This window comes from Protomyctophum parallelum (assembly GCF_964188405.1).
Source record: "Protomyctophum parallelum genome assembly, chromosome: 23".
NCBI lineage: Eukaryota > Metazoa > Chordata > Actinopteri > Myctophiformes > Myctophidae > Protomyctophum > Protomyctophum parallelum.
In genome coordinates, this window is record NC_139715.1 from 26210755 (window position 1) to 26233254 (window position 22500).

General features: G+C 44.1%; 1 protein-coding gene across 4 annotated transcripts in view; it reads left to right on the top strand.

The window, feature by feature from the left end:
* The window catches only part of dmd (dystrophin), a 441564-nt gene that overhangs the window by 185385 nt on the left and 233679 nt on the right, over positions 1-22500 (top strand). For all 4 annotated transcript variants that reach the window (XM_083758765.1, XM_083758766.1, XM_083758767.1 and 1 more), the window contains exons 10-13: positions 7993-8088; positions 11300-11398; positions 12937-13118; positions 18730-18880. In XM_083758765.1, coding sequence (XP_083614891.1) covers positions 7993-8088; positions 11300-11398; positions 12937-13118; positions 18730-18880 — 528 coding nt within the window. The remainder of the gene's footprint in view (positions 1-7992; positions 8089-11299; positions 11399-12936; positions 13119-18729; positions 18881-22500) is intronic.

Consider the following 22500-nt stretch of genomic DNA (forward strand, 5'->3'; position numbering starts at 1 on the left):
CTAGTACTTATGGTTGTGAACTAGTGAACTAGTACTTATGGTTGTGAACTAGTGAACTAGTACTTATGGTTGTGAACTAGTGAACTAGTACTTATGGTTGTGAACTAGTACTTATGGTTGTGAACTAGTGAACTAGTACTTATGGTTGTGAACTAGTGAACTAGTACTTATGGTTGTGAACTAGTTAACTAGTACTTATGTTTGTGAACTAGTGAACTAGTACTTATGGTTGTGAACTAGTGAACTAGTACTTATGGTTGTGAACTAGTTAACTAGTACTTATGGTTGTGAACTAGTGAACTAGTACTTATGGTTGTGAACTAGTTAACTAGTACTTATGGTTGTGAACTAGTGAACTAGTACTTATGGTTGTGAACTAGTGAACTAGTACTTATGGTTGTGAACTAGTGAACTAGTACTTATGGTTGCTGTGGTCAGAAACCTCTCGTCTCCATGCTTATAACTTTTAGTGTTTTTTTCCCCATAAATGATTGATTGATGGATTGAAATATTAACAGTTTGCAGAATTACAGTACATTTCAAGCACAAACTCAATACAAAGACTGTTAACCTTGAGTGGACGAACCCAATTAAGCATTACACTTGTTTACAAGAGGGTCCACCATGTTCAATTCATCAAAACATTTAGAGACGTACAAATAGACACTTCAATATATAGTCAAAGAACAGAACAGGAATTCATCATAATATAATGGAGGTTTAAAGGGAAAATAAACGTATAAATGAACGTGCTCAACCAGTGGTCCCCCCAGCTAAATGATGGAGAGTTGGTAACCAAATGGACCCTTATACTGTAGGTCTTTAACCCATTCTGACCTGAGATCAGATTCTATAAATGTCTTCTACATCTTGACAGTTTTCTGAAAAAGCTATGTTTCTATGTCAGTCGTTCTTCGATTAAAAAAGAAATAGCAGACCCTACAAGCTCGTAGCTTGTAGATCTGCTATTTTTGAATAGCTAAAGCATGACATGATGCTAACACCAAAAGGGGTTCCCGCCCAGAATGGGGTTAAAATTTAAATGAAAGGATCTTTTTGAATGAAACCAAATGGACCCGTACGGGTCGCACAAAAGCATCAAGAAACGCGGCGAGCTGGTAGATCTGCTGCTTTTTTTTCATGCTTTTGCATTTGAAACTTTAAACAGTTTAAACATTTCTAAACGTCTTTGGCAGTTTTTGTTACTTTTGTATGACACTGTATAGTAATATGGCGAAGTAATATGTCAAGAAAAAACAAAAATATTAATCCTTAAAATATTAATCCTGAAAAGTAACAGTTTTGGACATTGATTGAAATATTTATTAACAGTTTGTAGAATTTACAGTACATTTTAAGCACAAACTCAATACAAAGACTGTTAACTGTGAGTGGACGACCCAATTAAGCATTACACTTGTTTACAACAGGGTCCACATTGTTCAATTCATCAAAACATTTAGAGACATACAAACATTTAGAGACATACAAATAGACATTTCTATGTAGCTAAAGAACAGAACAGGAATTCATCATGGGAAGCAAAAAAAGGGAAAAGATACATATACAGTGAGGGGAGATGGGAGGGGGTGGGGGGATTCAGATTTTACAGAGGCCAGTTTCGAATTGCAGCCATCCATAGGTGCCCTTTGAGAGCGGTTTTGAAGGAGTCAAGGGATTCACATGTCTTAATGACTGTTGGTAGGGCGTTCCACATTTTGGTGGCATAGGAGCGAAAAGAATTTAGTCCCTTGTTTGTGCCGAATCACATAATGAGGTTAACACCTGATAGAGACGGTAACTAATGTAGAAATGTGATGGATTGGTTTTAAAAAGCAGCAGGAACTATAGGTTTGTAAATAGTTTGCGCTCCACTGCATTGCATTGGTATTCCTGGAGATATCATTCTGATCGTCTGGCTATATATGCGAGACTATATCCCGTGTCTAATTTGTCTCGTCTTGGCGTCTGTCTTGTATGTTCATCTGTCCCCAGCGTGCTGAAATGAAAGATAATGCCATTATGTTTCCAATATGCAAAACCTGGCTAATATGCAGTGTAATGTTGTAAAAGATACTTTTTTGCGTGGTACCTATATACACCTGCACAGCGATGTGGAACAAATACAGTTTCCAGGATTCAAATATGAATGTATGATAGGGAGCCAGTTGTTTTTGTATAATTTGAAACATGAATAAACATATAGGCAAAAAATATATATATATATATATATATATATATATATACATATGTTTCACTCCACCTTCTGTCTGTATTGTATGATGTGTTGATTGACCTCATGAATTGAAATATATGTGGCCGCTGAACAATGTCTGGGATATATTGTTTTGCAATTCATGATGAATGCGATGCTGCTTTGGGCTGCTAGAGGGCGCTGACAGGACAGGACAGGTGGAGCATAGGAGGGTAGAGTCAGAGCGCGATGCTGCTTTGGGCTGCTAGAGGGCGCTGACAGGACAGGACAGGTGGAGCATAGGAGGGTAGAGTCAGAGCGCGATGCTGCTTTGGGCTGCTAGAGGGCGCTGACAGCACAGGACAGGTGGAGCATAGGAGGAGAGTCAGAGCGCGTCCGTCCGTGAACCTTCCCAACGACTACTGTTATGTTCATCTGGGGTTAAGAGCACCACTCCATCACTACTACACACACACACACACACACACGCACACACACACACACACACACACACACACACACACACACACACACACACACACACACACACGCTCGCGTAGGACGAAGGTCTATAGGTCCTCCCGGTGGGGGCTCCTCACTGCCAGGTGAGTCAGTAGGATACATACATACATACAAACAAACAGCAGGGACAACACACACATGTGTTTGGGGAGGAATGAATTGGCATATTAACGACTAAATTAGGTAGAAAAGCGTGTCAAAACCAAAAAAATACATAACCAAATAAAAACATCTACTCAAATTCTACGTTGTTTGGACATTTGGCCCTCACAAGAATAGTAATAGAACTGTGCGCACGCACGCACGCACACACGCACGCTCTGTCATAACATGTTGCTTTTACTGGCCATCTTGGCAACATCACACGTACACCGAGCCACAACAATAATGCCACACAGTCGCCGTCGCCCAAATTCACTCACTTCCATTAACATCTAATCTTTTTCATTCTCTCCCTCCGACCTTTCCACTGCCTCTGTGCAAACCTTGGCATTTCGGGCGGCGGCGACGTGCAAATGTAGTTCTGTCTCTCTCTCTCTCTCTCTCTCTCTCTCTCTCTCTCTCTCTTCCCCCCCCCCCCCCCCCCCCCCCACCTCGGCTCGACTCAACTCCGCGCGTATAACCTCTAATTTCCTCCTCCGAACCGAGGAGGACAATGATCTATTCGGAGAGTGTGTTGAATACTTAACGCATTAAGACCCGAGGTTGATTCAGTTTCGGTTTGCGCTTTTCAGAAAATGTCATGTTTCTATATATATCGGTGGTTCAACAACCCCCAAAATAATGTGTTTATGCCGCGGATCCTCCCGTCTCCAAATACTGTGTTCCAGGAACCCCCGGAAGTAAAGATTTTGGTTAAAAAAAAAAATGCGTTGAATAATATATTTACATTTGCACAAAATGTAAAAAAAAAAAAAACAATTCAAATGCAGATCTGCACATTTTTGAATAGCCCACAGAATGGTTTAAAGTGGTTATATACTATCTGAAATTACACCGATGTCTTCCCGGTCTTAAAGGGTTAATGTAGCAGCGAGGAGCGCTTGACTTCACTTGAAACATTATTTTGTCAGATAAGCGTTTGTCAGGCTCTCAAAAACGCATGAGGACTCGAAGCGTGTCATTAGCCTTGTGCTTAAGAAAAATGGAGAACAGTCCTCTTATCTTGGTTAAGTCAATTCTTTCAGCTAGTGAAACTGGCAGAGTCCCTCCCCTCCCCCACCCCGTTTATGCCTGGGTGTTTTTCTGTCTTTTTATTTTTATTTTTATGAGTAATTGTTTACAGTTTGGCTGTCTACCAGTGTCAGTGTTGTTTGACACAGATGGAGCAATGCAAGGCATGTGTACAGTACACTGTCAGAGTTGCATACCTTTAAAAGAGCAGTTCACCCCAAAAATATGACTTGTTTTCTGTCAATTACATCAATTTACTGGATACTTGAATTTCATCGCATTCCTAAGCCATTCATTTGATAGCAGGCTGCACAGGGGCTGCATTACCTATATGGAGACACAAAGAGTCTCCTTTGTGTCTCCATAGGGAACCACTGCTGGTCATCAAAAAGTTCTGGTTTTATGAACATCCATAGTCAGTTTGTGTGCCTCTGCCTCCACACACAGTTTCACGCTGCGGTGTTCAGAGCATGGACTTTATGCCGTTCCGACTATGGGTTTTATGGGTACGTTTCCCATTGGCTTAGAGCAGGGGGTGGGCAATTATTTTTTCCCAAGGGGACAAAAGGCTGAACTTAATTATGCATAATATCAATTTTATTTCTATATAAAAAGCAGTAATTGGCAATTTATTATTACAATAAGAGCGCCCCAAATTTCACATGGGTGTGATTTTTTCTTTTTTTACTTTGTACTTTCCCAGTTAACAGATTCTGTACATAGGACGTCTGAGAACGTCATAAGGACCCCGAAATATTAGTACTATTGACGTGTGAGGACGTCCTAGCGAAGTCCCAGCGACGCGGGGCGAGATAAGAATATTCAGAATTTTTCCTATTTTTTTTTTTGGCATTTCGCTTTTCGCTTGCCGTATGCTAACGCTCAGTGCAACTATTAGCTTGTCATTGACTCCCATGTTAGCGCGGCGGAAAGAATGACTCGTATCTCCTAATCCAAGGCGCTCTCCGCGGTGATGAATGGATCGATATGCTGGCGCTTCATTTCTGCTCCTCATCCGTCTCTCCCGCAAAATATGAACGTTTTTTGGAGCATAAAACAATATATTAAGATGATCGGGTATGTGAGGTCCCTTTGTAAAGTCAACTTTTTTAGGCAAGTGTTTCCTGTTTCATGGCTTTCAAAGTAAAAGCGATCAGACAACTCTGGCACTCTATAGCCTTTATTTTGAAGGCACTTCCTGTACTAAATGTGTTAAAAACTATGTTTTTGTTTAAGTTACAAGTCATGTAAATACTAGCATTTTTATTTTAACAGTTTCCGTGCTTTGAATGGATTACTCCAGGTTATTGTCGCTGCCATATCGGACATACGCGCCTTTTGTTTTATGTGTTTAATCCGCCGTAATGTAAACAAAAAAAAGAAAATCCGTCATCGCCGCGGAGAAAGAGAGAAGATGCATCTGTTTTGAGATGAAACCGGAAATCGTCACATGCTGTGGGCTGCTAGGGCTTCTGGGAAATTGAGGCCAATGTAAACGAATGGGGTTCAACGCCTCATGGAGGAGGGTCCTGTGCTGCGTCTTCCGGGTGTACCAAGATGGCGGGTGGTACGATCGTTCATAACAGACAGAGGAAGCTTTTTTCGCTCGATTTTCACGGATTAAAAGACCAAATAATTCAGCGTATGCTCTAAAGGTAATATAACAATCTCGGCAGTGAAGGGGGGTTGATTAAAAGTCTGGTAAATCGTTTTCAGCAGTCAAACTGTTTAACAATGAGAACATTAGAGGTAGCTCTTTTAATAGTTGTTCTTCCATGGAGGACCCTGGTGGTGCCACTTTCACAACCCACATGGCGCGCTGCTTAGCCTACTATCAGCGTGAGATGAGCACTGTTGAGTCGCTCACAACCATTAAACAACAACGTTCTGAAAACACAATAACAAGCCAACCAGTGATGATTATTGTTGAGACCTGGCACCCTGGCAGGCATCGACGTGTTGCACGTTCTGCCAGATTTACTTTGTGGTACAACGGTGTCGCCTCGCGTGGCCGAAAACAGACGATCCACAAGCTCGCGGCGCATCGCCCAAACCGCTCTGAACTTCAGAAGCACGTTGCCACATTCGGGGCGCAACACCGCCTTGCGATGTAGCAAGTGGCGAGGCGGGTTTGAGCGGGTTAAAGGTATATTCAGTGATTTCACTCAAAAAACCTTAGGTTTTGTTTTTGGCTGTGGGACCCAGCCTTTCGTCCAATCAGGATAGAGAGTCAAAAACGAAACCTAAGGTTTTTTGACCCCCAGGGGTTAACTGGGGACAGGGAGGAACTCCTTATATGGTCAGCACACTCTATAGTAGGGAGGATTATCATAACAAAACAAAAAAATAAGTGATATTTGAATTAATAATCACTTAATATACCTTTAAATAAAGCAATTAAAGCATAATGGGATTTAACTTGTCCTCCTGTGAGTAAGTTTGGCGATCATGCGCCTGCCATATACCGTGTTGTGGAGCTGCATGCTTTAGCTGGGCTTCACGGCTATTTGCATTCACCAACGCTGTTGTCACCAATAAATCCAAAAAGCCGACATTTAAGCCGCATATAAGGGGGGGGGGGGGTGAAGGAAGGAAGACGGGTTCTCAATCACACGCAATTCACGTGCACAGTCGACGTGCAGATTGCGTGCAGTGTGAGAATACGTGGGCTTCAAAATAAAAGCAATGCGGGGTTTTAGTCCACCCATATGGTAATGAAAGTATGTTTTATTTTCTAATTATCAAGTAATCTTCCGCCAGCCTGGGCCGTACAATGCCCTTAGAGGCTTAGAGGCAGCGAATGAGGTCGCCATAGCACGGTGTTGTTCATGTTGTCCAGACGCTTTTCAAGCAGCTGGCAAAAAGTCCTTTTGGGGGTGAACTATCCCTGCAAGGGTACCTTTTGGTTGTCATAATAACGGGGACCCCCCTTGAACCCATATTGAGAACCACTGCTTCTTAGAGAAACCATGTGTGTCTACAAGAAGAAAATAAATAACTAACAAATAACTTGGCCTGGCATACGACTCGAGTCAAAAAGACTACGACAGGCCACGGGTACAGCCAAATTGCACCTTGCAACTTGAGATCCATTTACTGTTCAGCGCTTTTTAGCCGCCCCAAACAAAACATGCCCTATATTGTCGCCGTTGGCTGTATGTCGACAAGTGACAGCTGTGGTGCGGCCGGCGCTAACAGGCAACCAAGTGCAGAAGAAATATGATGGACCATTTTGCTTCTTTTCAGAGTCAGAGCCACCCAGAGAGAGAGAGAGAGAGAGGGAGAGAGAGAGAGAGAGAGAGAGAGGGAGAGAGAGGGAGAGAGGGAGAGAGAGAGAGAGAGAGAGAGAGAGAGAGAGAGAGAGACACTTAGACTTGTTAAGGTTGGACGTGGGCCAAAACGGCTTGTCAGCAGCAGTGATAGCCTGACACTAACAGACCTCTCCTCTCTTCCATGCTTCTCTTCTCAATCCTCTCTCTTCTCTCTCTCTCTCTCTCTCTCTCTCCCCCTCTCCTCTCTTTTTTTCATATACCCTATTCTCTCTCTGTGTCCCTCTGCTGTCACTGTTGGTAACTCACAACTCCCATTATTGTCTTCCCCCTCTCTCTCTCTCTCTCTCTCTCTCTCTCTCTCTCTCTCTCTCTCTCTCTCTCTCTCTCCCCAAAAATGTCATCCTTTGCCTCCGTGCACCTTCGTGTCGCCCATGACGGTATATCCCTTCCCTCCCTGCCTCTCTCTCTCTCTCTGTCATCTGTCCATCATCCGTCCGCGTGTCTGTGTCGAAATGCCTTATAACCCATTCTGACCTGAGATCAGATTCACACGAGGTTTCCACTGGACACACACACACTGGTCTGATTAACCCATTCTGACCTGAGATCAGATTCTGAAAATGTCGATTTTTCAAAAATAGCAGACCTACAAGCTCGTAGCGCGCCACTCGGTGGCGCGATATGAGCTTGTAGATCTGCTGTTTTTTCAATAGCTAAAGCATAACATGATGCTAACGCCAAAATGAGTTCCCGTTCAGAATGGCATAACATGGTCTACTACCCATCCATTCACCCATGCCTCCCTCCCTCCCTCCCTCCCTGTGTCTGCAGTTCCTGAGCCCCAGCCACGAGGAGCTCCAGCGGGGCCTGAGTCCTCTGATGCCTGGCTCCACCAGTCTGGAGAGTTACCAGGCGTCTCTGGAGGAGGTAAGACCATGATAATAGGACCATAATAATGTTATCTCCATATGTTAGAATCTTTAACCCATTTTGACCTGGGAACCATTCTGCAAATGTCTTCTATAAATCCTGACTGTTTTCTTTGAAAAAACTCATGTTTTTTCTATGTCAGTCGTTCTCAAACACTTTCATGTCACTTTTCACGATTCTTCAAAAAACAGCAGACCTACAAGCTCGTAAGCGCGCCACTCGGTGGCGCGCTATGAGCTTGTAGGTCTGCTATTTTTGCACAAATCTTTGAAAATTGAACATATATTCTTTCAGAAGACTTTTTTTTTATTTCGACGTCAGGCCCAAATGGGTTAATTAAAACCAGTGTTGTTTTCGTCGACTAAAACTAAGACGAAAAATGTTCGTCGACTACCTTTTTCCACTGACGAAAACTAAATGGAAACTAAATGAAAACTATGCTATGGTGACTAAAACTAAGACTAAATATACTGACACTTTCGTCAACGAATAAAAACTACACTAAAATGTTAGGAAGGGACTAGTGGACAAGAGATCCAGTGTAAGTCATTTTACACTTGGTTGCATGCTGAAAATAGCAGATCTACAAGCTCACAACGCGTCCCAACACGACGCGTTGTGAGCTTGTAGATCGGCTATTTTCAGCAAGTGTAAAAACACTCCTTACGACGGCATCAAGGCACGACAAAATACATTTTAGTCGCCTAAATCAACTGTAGATTTAGTCGACTAAAATCTTATGACATTTAGTCGACTAAAACTAGACTAACACTGAAACATTCCAGGTGACTAAAATGTGACTAAAACTAAGTGAAAACTATTCAAGGGACTATGACTAAAACTAAAATAGAAATTTGCTGCCAAAAACAACACTGATTAAAACATATTAAAAACGCAAATTAAACAATTGAAACGTAACTCGTGAATGGGAGGGAAGCTGTTCTACAATCAATTAACTCGTGTAACTCGTTATTGGGGAGGGGAAGTGTTTTAAATGCCCTCCTTTTTATTTTATTTTTCATCCTGCGATTTTCGTAACACATTTAGTTTTTCACCCAGTTTCAATTTGCCTAATGCAATCCTGGCCGCTACAGTCCCCCTGCTCAAAAAGTGTCACTTCGTGCCATGTTTTGAGCTCGTAGATCTGCTACCTTTGCTATTTTCCAACTTGAATCCTGAAAAGTTCTCAGGAAAGAACCTGTGTCAAATTGGATGTTTACGAAAGCCACAGACAACATTTACCACGTTCGCGATCATTTTCAAAATGTTTCCAATAAAGCGAAAACAGTGTGTTGCATATAGCGGCATGTTGTGACCTTATATTATATTGTCTATTTTTGCTACGTTTGTGTGACACTGTAGTATGACTTCAATTAAGAAACATTAAAATCCTTCCAACCTTTCAACATGGCTGCCTGCTGATGACACCATGAGGAAAACAAAGGTTATTGACAATGAGAACGGCCAAGATGATGATAATAAGGTGGATGATTATGGAGATTGAGCTCATTACCATATGCTATCGTAATCACGCTAGACGACACATTTACATAATCCATTTCACCAGATGGTCTTAATACAGGCGCTGAGTGTATTGAACGAATCACTGATTGGACGCGACCAGAAGGTTCTTCAATTAAACAAAGAAGATGAAAAGCGAAGTGATTGGTTTTTGACCTATAGCCAAGGCAGAGCGATTTAACCCATTTTGGGGCGGGAACCCCTTTCGGTGTTAGCATCATGCTATGCTTTAGCTATTGAAAAATAGCAGACCTACAATCTCGTAGCGCGCCACTCGGTGGCGCGCTACGAGCTTGTAGGTCTGCTATTTTTGAAAAATCGTAGAAATGCGGCACAAATCTTTGAATATAATATTCTTTCAGGAGACTTTTTTTTATTTCGACGTCGGGCCTGAATGGGTTTTAAAAGTGTTGGATGAAGGATCGACATCCTCCCGGTGAGGGCTCCTCTACTGGCAGAGAGAGTGGAATAGAACAGCGGTGAAGGGGAGGAATACATTGGCATATAATAGCGACTAATTTGGGGAGAGAAAGGGGTGAACATTTAAAAGAACCAAAAAGGAAAGTAATTTAGCCAGTGCTGAGTTGGTGTTACCCAGGCCTGAATTCCTGCTGTAGTCATGGACTCTGAGGTGAATTTCAACAGCCGCATTAAGACTATTACAAAGTCTACAACAGGTCGTTCCGAGGAAGCAATCTGATTGGTTGAAACGGCTTCTAGCCGTGGATCAAACCAGCACCGTTCACCACCTAATCAAAACAAATAATTCAGCCACTCTGTTTTCCCTGCAGAGCGCTAGCAAACTCGGTGGCTAGGCTAGCTAGTTTCTTGGGACATTTGTGGTCGTAGTGACTATACATCTGTCGTTAAAGAAATATATTTTTTCAGCGATTTTCTTCGTTTTAAGGGTAACTGTCACTTCAGTGATGCTTGCGGATATCGACTTCCTCTCGTTCCTGACCGCGTCACTGTCGCGGCAATAATCACGTTAAACCACACCCTCTCGTGTGATATTGCTTAAGTCAGCCTTCTATCACCTTTAAGAATATACAATCAAGGATGAGAGGACAAAGTATCTCAGCAGAATTTGGAAAAACACAAATCTTCAGCAGACAGAGCAACTGTAACGGTGTGTGTCTTTTCACAGGTCTGCTTACAAATGATCACAACTAAACATTTAGAAGGATCCAATATTGCGTTTTGCAATTTCCATGCACCGTGTAATGGAGAACAAACTCCCAGAGAACTGCAGCGACTGTTAAATCAAAGATGAAGACTTTGTTTTCCCCCCCCTATTTATTTGCTTTCAAGCTGACAAATCGACCTTGTTTTCGAAAAAAACAATTACGTTTTCTCAATCGCCTCGTTATAACCGCGCTCAGTGCCGCGTGCATGTACAGTACTCAGTGGTGTAAAGTAACTAAGTGCCTTTACTCAGTCGACGAAAACAACACTGCACTCCATCTTTAACTCTATGGTTGTGTTATGCTCTCCATGTTATGCTTTAGCTATTGAAAAATAGCAGGTCTGCTATTTTTGAAAAATCGAAGAACGACTGACATTTTTTAAATCTGATCTCAGGTCAGAATGGGTTAATCAGACCAGTGTGTGTGTCCAGTGGAAACCTCATATGAATCTGATCTCAGGTCAGAATGGGTCTGATCCAGCTGCGTTTGTCTCCCACCAGGTGCTGACGTGGCTGCTGTCGGCAGAAGACGGTCTCCAGGCCCAGCCTCACATCTCCAGTCACGTGGAGGAGGTCAAGGAGCAGTTCCACACACATGAGGTCTGTCTGATCTTTGTAAGCCACTAAAAGGTCACTCTCGTATACAACTACGGTTCTTTAACCCATTCCGGGGGGCCGGGAATCCCTTTTCGTGTTTCAAGCATCATGTCATGCTTTTTAAGCTATTGAAAAATAGCAGATCTACAAGCTCATATAGCTACGAGCTTGTAGGTCTGCTATTTGTTTTAAAGTCACGAAAATGTGGTGCAGATCTTTGAATATAGAAGATATTTATCTTCTATATTCAGTTCGCTCTGAAATGTTTCAGAGCGAACATTTTTAACTATAACATTGGCTTCTACATCAGGGGTCCCTGGAACTACATATTTTGAGATTGGGGGTCCGTGGCTCAATAAAGATAATTCTGGGGGTCCTTGACATGAAAAAGGTTGAGCACGACCATTATGGGTTTTTCAGAAAAAAAATATGATTTTGAAGCCTTTTAAAAAAAAAATCAACGTCAGTCCAAAATGGGTTAACCAGCAAAATGGTTCGCTATGGGGCGCGCCGATCGCACCAGGGAAGAGGCACGCCACATAGAGCATAGCCCGTGGCCGTGGTCGCAGTCCCGTCCCCCTTTCAGAACGATGAGTGGCCCAGGAAATGATTCTCCATTCATTTTCTCCATAGGCTTTTCAAAAAGTATTTATATAAAGACAGTTGCGCCGCGGACAAAGCCAACTCGGATCGTGACCAAATCATGACAACAAACACAATATTTTGTGCCGATCAAATAATTTGAAAGAAGAAAAATAAAGGCAATGTTTTGTTTTTCTTCTTACTAATTATTTGATCGGCCCCACAAAACATTGTAATTATCGTCATGATTTGTCAACGATCCGAGTTGGCTTTGTCCGCGGCGTAACCGTCTTTATATAAATACTTTTTGAAAAGCCTATGGAGAAAATGAATGGAGTATCATTTCCTGGGCCACTCGTCGTTCTGAAAGGGGGACGGGACTGCGGCGCTCTATAGCGAACCATGTTGTGAAATGAAGATTAAGAGAGCTCTGCTTGTTGTTTTGTCTCTCTGTGTAGTCTACAAGCTCGTATCGCGCCACCGAGTGGCGCGATATGAGCTTGTAGGTCTGCTATTTTAGAAAAATCGAAGAACGACTGACATTTTTAGAATCTGATCTCAGGTCAGAATGGGTTCATCAGACCAGTGTGTGTCCGGCGGAAACCTCGTATGAATCTGATCTCAGGTCAGAATGGGTTAACAGCCAAGGTGCCCAGACGGTACCCCCCCCCCCCCCCCCTATCCAAACATATGTTGTGCCAGCTAGGGACCTTACCAGATTTGTGTTGTTAAAATGTTATTTTTTACGTTTAAGTCTAGCTAGGTTTATCGGACATGTTAATTCCTAAACAAAATGGCATGGCTTATGGCATGGATTATGTTTGTGTGCGTGCGTGCGTGTTTGTGTGTGTTTGCGTGTGTGCGTGTGTGTTTGTGTGCGTGCGTGCGTGCGTGTGTGTGTGTGCGTGCGTGCGTGCGTTCGTGTGTTTGTGTGTGTGCGTGTGTGTGCGTGCGTGCAGGGCTACATGGTGGAGCTGACCTCCCACCAGGGCAGCGTGGGGCGGGTCCTCCGGGCGGGCTCCGCCCTCCTGGGGGAGGGGCAGCTGAGCGAGGAGGAGGAGACGGAGGTGAGGGAGCAGATGAACCTCCTCAACTCCCGCTGGGAGCACCTCCGTGTGGCCTCCATGGAGAGGCAGAGCAGGTACACACACACACGCGCACACACACACACACACACACACACACACACACACACACACTCACAGAGACACACACACACGCACACGCACACACACATTTGCATTTTACTGAAGTGCATTTTTGTATTGCTATAGTTCGACAGGACGTCGGCATTTTAGGACTAATGGAATTCCCTCTTAGGGAACGGTGTTCCAGAAATAAACAAATCAGTCCGGCGACATCGGCGTGCCGTCGAGTTTTGATTGATTGATTGAAATATTCATTAACAGTTTGCAGAATTTACAGTACATTTCAAGCACAAACTCAATACAAAGACTGTTAACTGTGAGTGGACGACCCCAATTAAGCATTACACTTGTTTACAACAGGGTCCATATTGTTCAATTCATCAAAACGTTACTGTATACATTCGCTAACGTCATTTCACAATTTTCGCCACCGGCCGATCTGTTTCTTTTGGGGAGCGGAGCTGTATGAAGTGATCTCAGATTTCCCTACGGGGGATTTCAATTGGAAAAAATAAGGAACAAAAGACTAAACTCTGACCCCGGCGATGGCGCTTCTCTTGCGACGGTGATGACAGACTTCGGTACTCTATTCAGAACTATAATCACACACACACACACACACACACACACACACACACACACACACTGTACAAAGCAAACATCTGCTCTCCGTCCCATGGTAGATCTACAGTGTGTCTACAGCCGTCCCTCTATAGTCTACCACAATGATGGGAACACAGCCCTGTGTCTACAGTCGTCCCTCTAAGTCTAGCACAATGATGGGAACACAGCCCTCTGTCTACAGTCATCCCTCTCTAGTCTACCACAATGATGGGAACACAGCCCTGTGTCTACAGTCGTCCCTCTAGTCTAGCACAATGATGGGAACACAGCCCTCTGTCTACAGTCGTCCCTCTAAGTCTACCACAATGAGGGGAACACAGCCCTGTGTCTACAGTCGTCCCTCTAAGTCTACCACAATGAGGGGAACACAGCCCTGTGTCTACAGTCGTCCCTCTAGTCTACCACAATGAGGGGAACACAGCCCTGTGTCTACAGTCGTCCCTCTAAGTCTACCACAATGAGGGGAACACAGCCCTGTGTCTACAGTCGTCCCTCTAGTCTACCACAATGAGGGGAACACAGCCCTGTGTCTACAGTCGTCCCTCTATAGTCTACCACAATGAGGGGAACACAGCCCTGTGTCTACAGTCGTCCCTCTATAGTCTACCACAATGAGGGGAACACAGCCCTGTGTCTACAGTCGTCCCTCTCTAGTCTACCACAATGAGGGGAACACAGCCCTGTGTCTACAGTCGTCCCTCTCTAGTCTACCACAATGAGGGGAACACAGCCCTGTGTCTACAGTCGTCCCTCTCTAGTCTACCACAATGAGGGGAACACAGCCCTGTGTCTACAGTCGTCCCTCTCTAGTCTACCACAATGAGGGGAACACAGCCCTGTGTCTACAGTCGTCCCTCTCTAGTCTACCACAATGAGGGGAACACAGCCCTGTGTCTACAGTCGTCCCTCTCTAGTCTACCACAATGAGGGGAACACAGCCCTGTGTCTACAGTCGTCCCTCTCTAGTCTACCACAATGAGGGGAACACAGCCCTGTGTCTACAGTCGTCCCTCTCTAGTCTACCACAATGACGGGAACACAGCCCTGTGTCTACAGTCGTCCCTATATAGTCTACCACAATGACGGGAACACAGCCCTCTGTGTCTACAGTCGTCCCTCTCTAGTCTACCACAATGAGGGGAACACAGCCCTATGTGTCTACAGTCGTCCCTCTATAGTCTACCACAATGACGGGAACACAGCCCTGTGTCTACAGGCGTCCCTCTCTAGTCTACCACAATGAGGGGAACACAGCCCTCTGGGTCTACAGTCGTCCCTCTCTAGTCTACCACAATGAGGGGAACACAGCCCTATGTGTCTACAGTCGTCCCTCTAAGTCTACCACAATGACGGGAACACAGCCCTATGTGTCTACAGTCGTCCCTCTCTAGTCTACCACAATGACGGGAACACAGCCCTATGTGTCTACAGTCGTCCCTCTCTAGTCTACCACAATGACGGGAACACAGCCCTATGTGTCTACAGTCGTCCCTCTCTAGTCTACCACAATGATGGGAACACAGCCCTGTGTCTACAGTCGTCCCTCTAAGTCTACCACAATGACGGGAACACAGCCCTGTGTCTACAGTCGTCCCTCTAAGTCTACCACAATGACGGGAACACAGCCCTATGTGTCTACAGTCGTCCCTCTAAGTCTACCACAATGATGGGAACACAGCCCTATGTGTCTACAGTCGTCCCTCTAAGTCTACCACAATGACGGGAACACAGCCCTGTGTCTACAGTCGTCCCTCTATAGTCTACCACAATGATGGGAACACAGCCCTGTGTCTACAGTCGTCCCTCTAAGTCTACCACAATGATGGGAACACAGCCCTGTGTGTCTACAGTCGTCCCTCTAAGTCTACCACAATGATGGGAACACAGCCCTCGACAGCTTGCGCACACAGCGCTTCATCTCCCACTCAAAGTGACAAAGACAAATGGCGTTTTTATTTCGGAACACATCGCTTCATCCGCCCAAAACAAACGAATCCTCTCATGTGTCTGTCTTAATACTTCAGGGTTTGTGTTAGCCGGTGTTGTTTTTTTTAGTTTTTTATGCATTATTATTACATTTTATTTACCAGCTATATGAAGCAGGCTGGTCTACAATCTCAGGCTGCCGTGGTCACCTATCTTTCTGATTGGCTGCCTCGTCTCTAGGGAAACTAAAGTCAGAAACTTTTTGACTAGCATTGCAGCTAGCGCGCATGCAGCTGGTAAAATATAACTGTCATTTTGGGCTTGTTTTCATAACAAGTAGTAATACTCTTTGTTATGTTATGTACTACTAGGACCTATGTTAAAAAAAATATATATATATATATAAGTTTGATGAAAATGTTATGCACATTTATAATAATTATATAATATTTATATAACAAAAACATTTGGGGGATATCTTTCACAATATTGAATAAAACATAGACATTCTAATGATCACAAAAAAACATATATTACAATTATTTTACTTACTTTTATTAGGGTTAAAGGTCAAAAGTCATAGTTCACAATTGTTCAAAAGTCCAGACATTTTTAATTTGTGTGAATTTCAGCCTCTGTGGTGGGTATTTATATTCAAATATCATGACCAATGGCATTGCAATGAACATCACTAATGACGTTTAGGTGAAAAAATAACAGAAAAACATAATAATAATTAAGTAATTAATTAAAATAAAAATGGTCAGGCTCCTGCTCATAATATATGTGACCCTTGATGTCCCTATAGGCCAGGCCACTGCCTGAGATCCTCCCACCAATACCCATGGTTACAATTTCCAAAGTCTCCCTTTGTCACTGAAGGGTCCATTTGGTTCCATTTGTATTTTGTACACTCTGAGTTATACACACCCATACAGGACCATTTGCAACCCACTCAAGGACACTTTGAGAGCGACCGGTGTAACAGAGTGTTTCCAGTGAGCGTTAACATTCACAACAGCAGCACCCTGACTCTGTTTGACCAGGATGGACACAGAGCCTTAAAGGACAACTTTAGTTTTTTTCAACCAAGGTTCATGTTTTAGGTTGTTATTAGAGAAACTAAAAGGTGAGTGTTAATTTTCTTTCATTTGCTGCTTTCTTTCGTTTTGGGGATTTTAGCTCTTTTTGACAGGGGGGCGGGGGCATTCGAGCATGGGGCTAAATATGTATTTTTTTCCCCAAATTTGATGGTGATTTATTTATTTATTATTTACTATAGTCCTAATAAACCCCAGGAAATGGCCACAGAAGATCACATGATCTACTGAATGTGAAGGTAGCCTACTGGGGGAAGGCTTATACTGTGTGTATAGGCTCAATATGTCAGTTTGTCACATTCAATAGATCCTGTGATTTGTTGTGGCCAGATGTAATTTCTTGGGGTTTATTAGGACTATAGTAAATAATAAAAAAATAAATCACCATAATATTTTGTAAAAAAATACATATTTAGCCCCATGCTCGAATGCCCCCGCCCCCCTGTCAAAAACTGCTAAAATCCCCAAAACGAAAGAAAGCAGCAAATGAAAGAAAATTAACACTCACCTTTTAGTTTCTCTAATAACAACCTAAAACATGAACCTTTGGTTGAAAAAAACTAAAGTTGTCCTTTAATTAGTATCATCGGATAAGGTCATTACACACTGGCGAATTAGCGACGCGATATATTCGTGCGAATAATTCGCATTTAAAAAAAAACAATTGAAGTCCATGCAAGCTTCCACATCAGTGGCGAATGTGCGAAAATGCGACCGTTTTCGCTTTTATTTGTTCGCTCTGGTGTCGTATTTTGCAGAGATTCGCAGGCGAACTGCAACATGCAATATTTCGCATTTTCAGATCGCTTATTCGCATCGCGTCGCTAATTCGCCAGTGTGTAATGACCTTTACACCTGTGAAGGGAGTAGGGGTGTGCATAGAGCCTATTTAGGGCCAGCTCAAGGCCTGTCGGATGTTGCCTCTTTGCTAAAAACAAGGTTAATTTGACGGGGGAGTACCAGTACTAAAACTAAAAGCCATTTGTTCGTTCCACAGGGGAGCGGTGAGTACACACACAGAAGTACATGTATTCAAAATGAGACCTTATTTCACGACTGCCATCTTGCACACTTTCCATTGCCCCTTGGCGAAGCTTTAGAGTTTTTTCTCATTTTTAACTACCTAGAGTGGCCCTTAAGGCAGGAGTGCAGTGCTCTGGGAACAAGTGTGTTTACTAGTAAACAGAAACTTTACTTGTTTTTCCCTGCTACAGCGAGAGGAAAATAGCTTTCCTCTGTGCTTATTATTATGATCATTTGCACAGAAGTAGTGTCAAAAAGTAGTCTAGCAAATCCTATTTTAAAGTAGTATATCAAATCCTATTTTAAAGTAGTATATCAAATCCTATTTTAAAGTAGTATATCAAATCCTATTTAACCCATTCTGAACGGGAACCCATTTTGGTGTTAGCATCATGCTATGCTTTAGCTATTGAAAAATAGCAGATCTACAAGCTCATAGCGCGCCACCGAGTGGCGCGCTACGAGCTTGTAGGTCTGCTATTTTTTGAAAAATCGAAGAGCGACTGACATTTTTTTAGAATCTGATCTCAGGTCAGAATGGGTTAATCAGACCAGTGTGTGTCCAGTGGAAACCTCGTATGAATCTGATCTCAGGTCAGAATGGGTTAAAAAATGTATAGCCACTGGTCCTCCGGGGCCATTTTGACTGCCCAGTGTCAAACTGGTATGATATAAAGCTGTGTTCTCCTCTCCTCCTCTCCTCCTCTCCTCCTCTCCTCCTCCTCTCCTCCTCTCCTCCCCTCCTCCTCTCCTCCTCTCCTCCTCTCCTCCCCTCCTCCTCTCCTCTCCTCCTCTCCTCCTCTCCTCCTCTCCTCCTCTCCTCCCCTCCTCCTCTCCTCCTCTCCCCCTCTCCTCCTCCCCTCCTCCTCTCCTCCTCTCCTCTTCTCCTCCTCTCCTCCTCTCCCCCTCTCCTCCTCTCCTCCTCTCCCAGACTACACGAGGTCCTCATGGAGCTGCAGCACCAGCAGCTGAAGCAGCTCACCGATTGGCTGGACGTGACGGAGGGGCGGATCAAGCGCATGGGGGCTCAGCCATTGGGTCCCGACCTGGAGGACGTCAAACACCAAGTGGAGGAACACAAGGTAGGCCTTGATGCAAGGCGGCCGTGGGCTCAGGAGGTATAGAGCAGGTCGTCCAATGATCCGTGGGCTCAGGAGGTATAGAGCAGGTCGTCCAATGGTCCGTGGGCTCAGTAGGTATAGAGCAGGTCGTCCAATGATCCGTGGGCTCAGGAGGTATAGAGCAGGTCGTCCAATGATCCGTGGGCTCAGGAGGTATAGAGCAGGTCGTCCAATGATCCGTGGGCTCAGGAGGTATAGAGCAGGTCGTCCAATGACCCGTGGGCTCAGGAGGTATAGAGCAGGTCGTCCAATGACCCGTGGGCTCAGGAGGTATAGAGCAGGTCGTCCAATGACCCGTGGGCTCAGGAGGTATAGAGCAGGTCGTCCAATGACCCGTGGGCTCAGGAGGTATAGAGCAGGTCGTCCAATGATCCGTGGGCTCAGGAGGTTTAGAGCAGGTCGTCCAATGATCCGTGGGCTCAGGAGGTATAGAGCAGGTCGTCCAATGACCCGTGGGCTCAGGAGGTATAGAGCAGGTCGTCCAATGGTCTGTGGGCTCAGGAGGTTTAGAGCAGGTCGTCCAATGATCCGTGGGCTCAGGAGGTATAGAGCAGGTCGTCCAATGATCCGTGGGCTCAGGAGGTATAGAGCAAGTCGTCCAATGATCCGTGGGCTCAGGAGGTATAGAGCAGGTCGTCCAATGATCCGTGGGCTCAGGAGGTATAGAGCAGGTCGTCCAATGACCCGTGGGCTCAGGAGGTATAGAGCAGGTCGTCCAATGATCCGTGGGCTCAGGAGGTATAGAGCAGGTCGTCCAATGGTCCGTGGGTCTACATGATAGAGCAGGTCGTCCAATGACCCGTGGGCTCAGGAGGTATAGAGCAGGTCGTCCAATGATCCGTGGGCTCAGGAGGTATAGAGCAGGTCGTCCAATGATCCGTGGGCTCAGAGCAGGTCGTCCAATGATCCGTGAGTCTACATGTCCAAGTGTCCTCGGGCAAGACACTGAACTCCACATTGCCTCCAATGTGTCGGTCGGTGCCTTGCATGGTAGCTCGCCGCCATTGGTGTGTGAATGTGGGTATAGTGAGGACGCTGGCGTCGACTGTTCGCCGCTTCACCACCCAATGTATGAATGAATTGTAAGGCGCTTTGAGCACTTGGAAAAGCGCTATAAAAATGCAATCCATTATTATTATTATTATAAGGTCAAATCAAATGACCGCCGAGGCTCAACAGGAGCACCGCTCCTAGCCCTGTTCCGATGTGTTTGCGAGTACTCTCTGACGCCCTGCCAGAAACGCCTCGCTTCCCACCCGACAAAACAATTCCACTGCCATGCGAGGGGTCCGACTTTAGTGAAGAAATCAACAAAACTACGTTGCTACTCACCGAAACAAAGACTGCTTTGTGTTGTTGACAGTCTATTGTCTGGAGAATAGACAGACAATAGCCAACACAAAAACAAATGTCTTTGTTTCCATGAGTATAGCAAAGTAGTTTAGTTTATTTTTGAGTGGTGCGACCACTCCAAGGAACAGCAATGTCCGTGTTCACCTATGTGTTGTTCACCTATGTGACGTTAACCCATTCTGAACGGGAACCCATTTTGGTGTTAGCATCATGTTATGCTTTATCTGTTGAAAAATAGCAGATCTACAAGCTCATAGCGCGCCAAAAGGTCTGCTATTTTTGAAAAATCGAAGAACGACTGACATAGAAACACATAGAAACATAGCTTTTTCAGAAAACTGTCATTTTCAAACAGTGATTTTTGGAATCTGATCTCAGGTCAGAATGGGTTAATGAGCACCAGTATAATGAGTACCAGTAGGGGCGCTGTTGTGCCAGAAACAGAGAGAGGGATAGTGCTGCACTGTTGCCTGCTAATGAGAGAGAGATAGAGAGAGAGACAGAGAGAGAGATAGAGAGAGGTGTGTGGGGGGGGAGTTGCACCACTCAGTTCACAACACAGTGGACCAGGCCTACACCACTCTCATCTTACCTTAAGTGCTTCTGACATGTTGGCAGTCGTCCAAAATGGACACAAATCTAATTGAAGACGGTAAGGCATCAAGCACATAGTATACGTAATATAAGTACTGCACTTTCTTTTTAGCATTTAAAATCTTCAATACTTTTACTTCTACTCTCAGAGGCAAATATTATGCTCTTACTCCACTACAATTATTTGAAAACGTCGGTTGCTATAGTTACTCATTTTATTGTTACAAAACATGCGTTGACCACGTCGGCCCTGTTTAAGCGTGCGGCTATTCTGAACATAGCCGGTCTGCTATTTTCAAAGACAAGTACATTTTGCATTTTACTTAAGTAAACCATTGTAGTACTTGTTTTCTTCTTTGTGAAGCTTCTCTGTGCAGCATGTCAGTGCGTCAATAACACTGTCTGCTAGTGTGAACATTTGTCAAATATAATAATATGCTTTCTGTTAGTTTTTATTTTTTTTTATTTTTTTTACAGACTGAGTAATGACCATTATTGGTGAATATGCTGTTGAAATGATAACTGGTGGCAGCTAGGTGGTTTAAAGGAAAGGAAAATATTAAATCAAACCTGATTTGAAGTAAGTGGTGCCTTTGACAGAGCCATTTTAGTTTCTCAGTGTGGGCAGGCAGACACACGCACACGCGCACACAGACACACACACACACACACACACAGTGTCACACACGCGCACGCACACACACGCACACATACTTCCTTGTTCACGCTACCTGTTCCGCTGAAATATGTTTCAATCCCTGCAGTGCATTCATCTCTCACAGCACGTGTTATTAATATTGTGTTCCAGGGACCCCAAGACGCAAACATATGAGTTAAAAACTGTCACTTAATTATAATTGTTTTAATTTATCAACGCCATCTGTGCGTGCGTGCGAGCGCGCATACCTGCTCACTTCACTCGCTAACTGTCAGTGGTATTTCTGGTGTTTGGTAATAATTGTCACGTACAGTACTGTGTGTGTGCGTACATGCATGTACAAGCATAGCATAGCTTGTCACATGCAGCAAACTGCCGGCCTCGGTTGGGGGAAATGGGTGAAGGGACATATATAGCGATGTCTAGCATTGTCTAGCTAGCGCTTACAAACATCCCACGGATCAATCAATCAAGCTAACGGGTGTAGTCATTGGAGTAGCAATTAGAAGACCCCATGCTGTGTTCACGTCTGAACAGCGGGGGGAGCTGTACCGCCCTACATGCATGTGAGGAGCCCCAGGAGACCTGTTTGCATGTCCTATTCTTCATGGTATTTTAATGTATGGCATACACGTAGTTCCATGCGTCGTGCCCATGCATAAAAACAAGAAACTAAAAATGTTGACACATGACAAAAATAAAATAAAATAAAATAGGAAAACAGTTAACAGTAGAACAATAAGAATAGCCAAAAAAAAATTACCAAGGAAACGGAACAGTGAGAAAGGCAAGGCAAGGATTTCCCAACATGGACGCAATTAAAAAAAACTGGAAAGGTGAAATTCTGGGAAATGTAAAGTGTGCTTGCTCTGACACAAGGCGCCAGGAATCCACTTGGCGACTGAATTCCGTCTCACCGTTGATACATTATACATTGTGATGTCACGGAAAGCTGGAAGCATGACGACAGTGACAA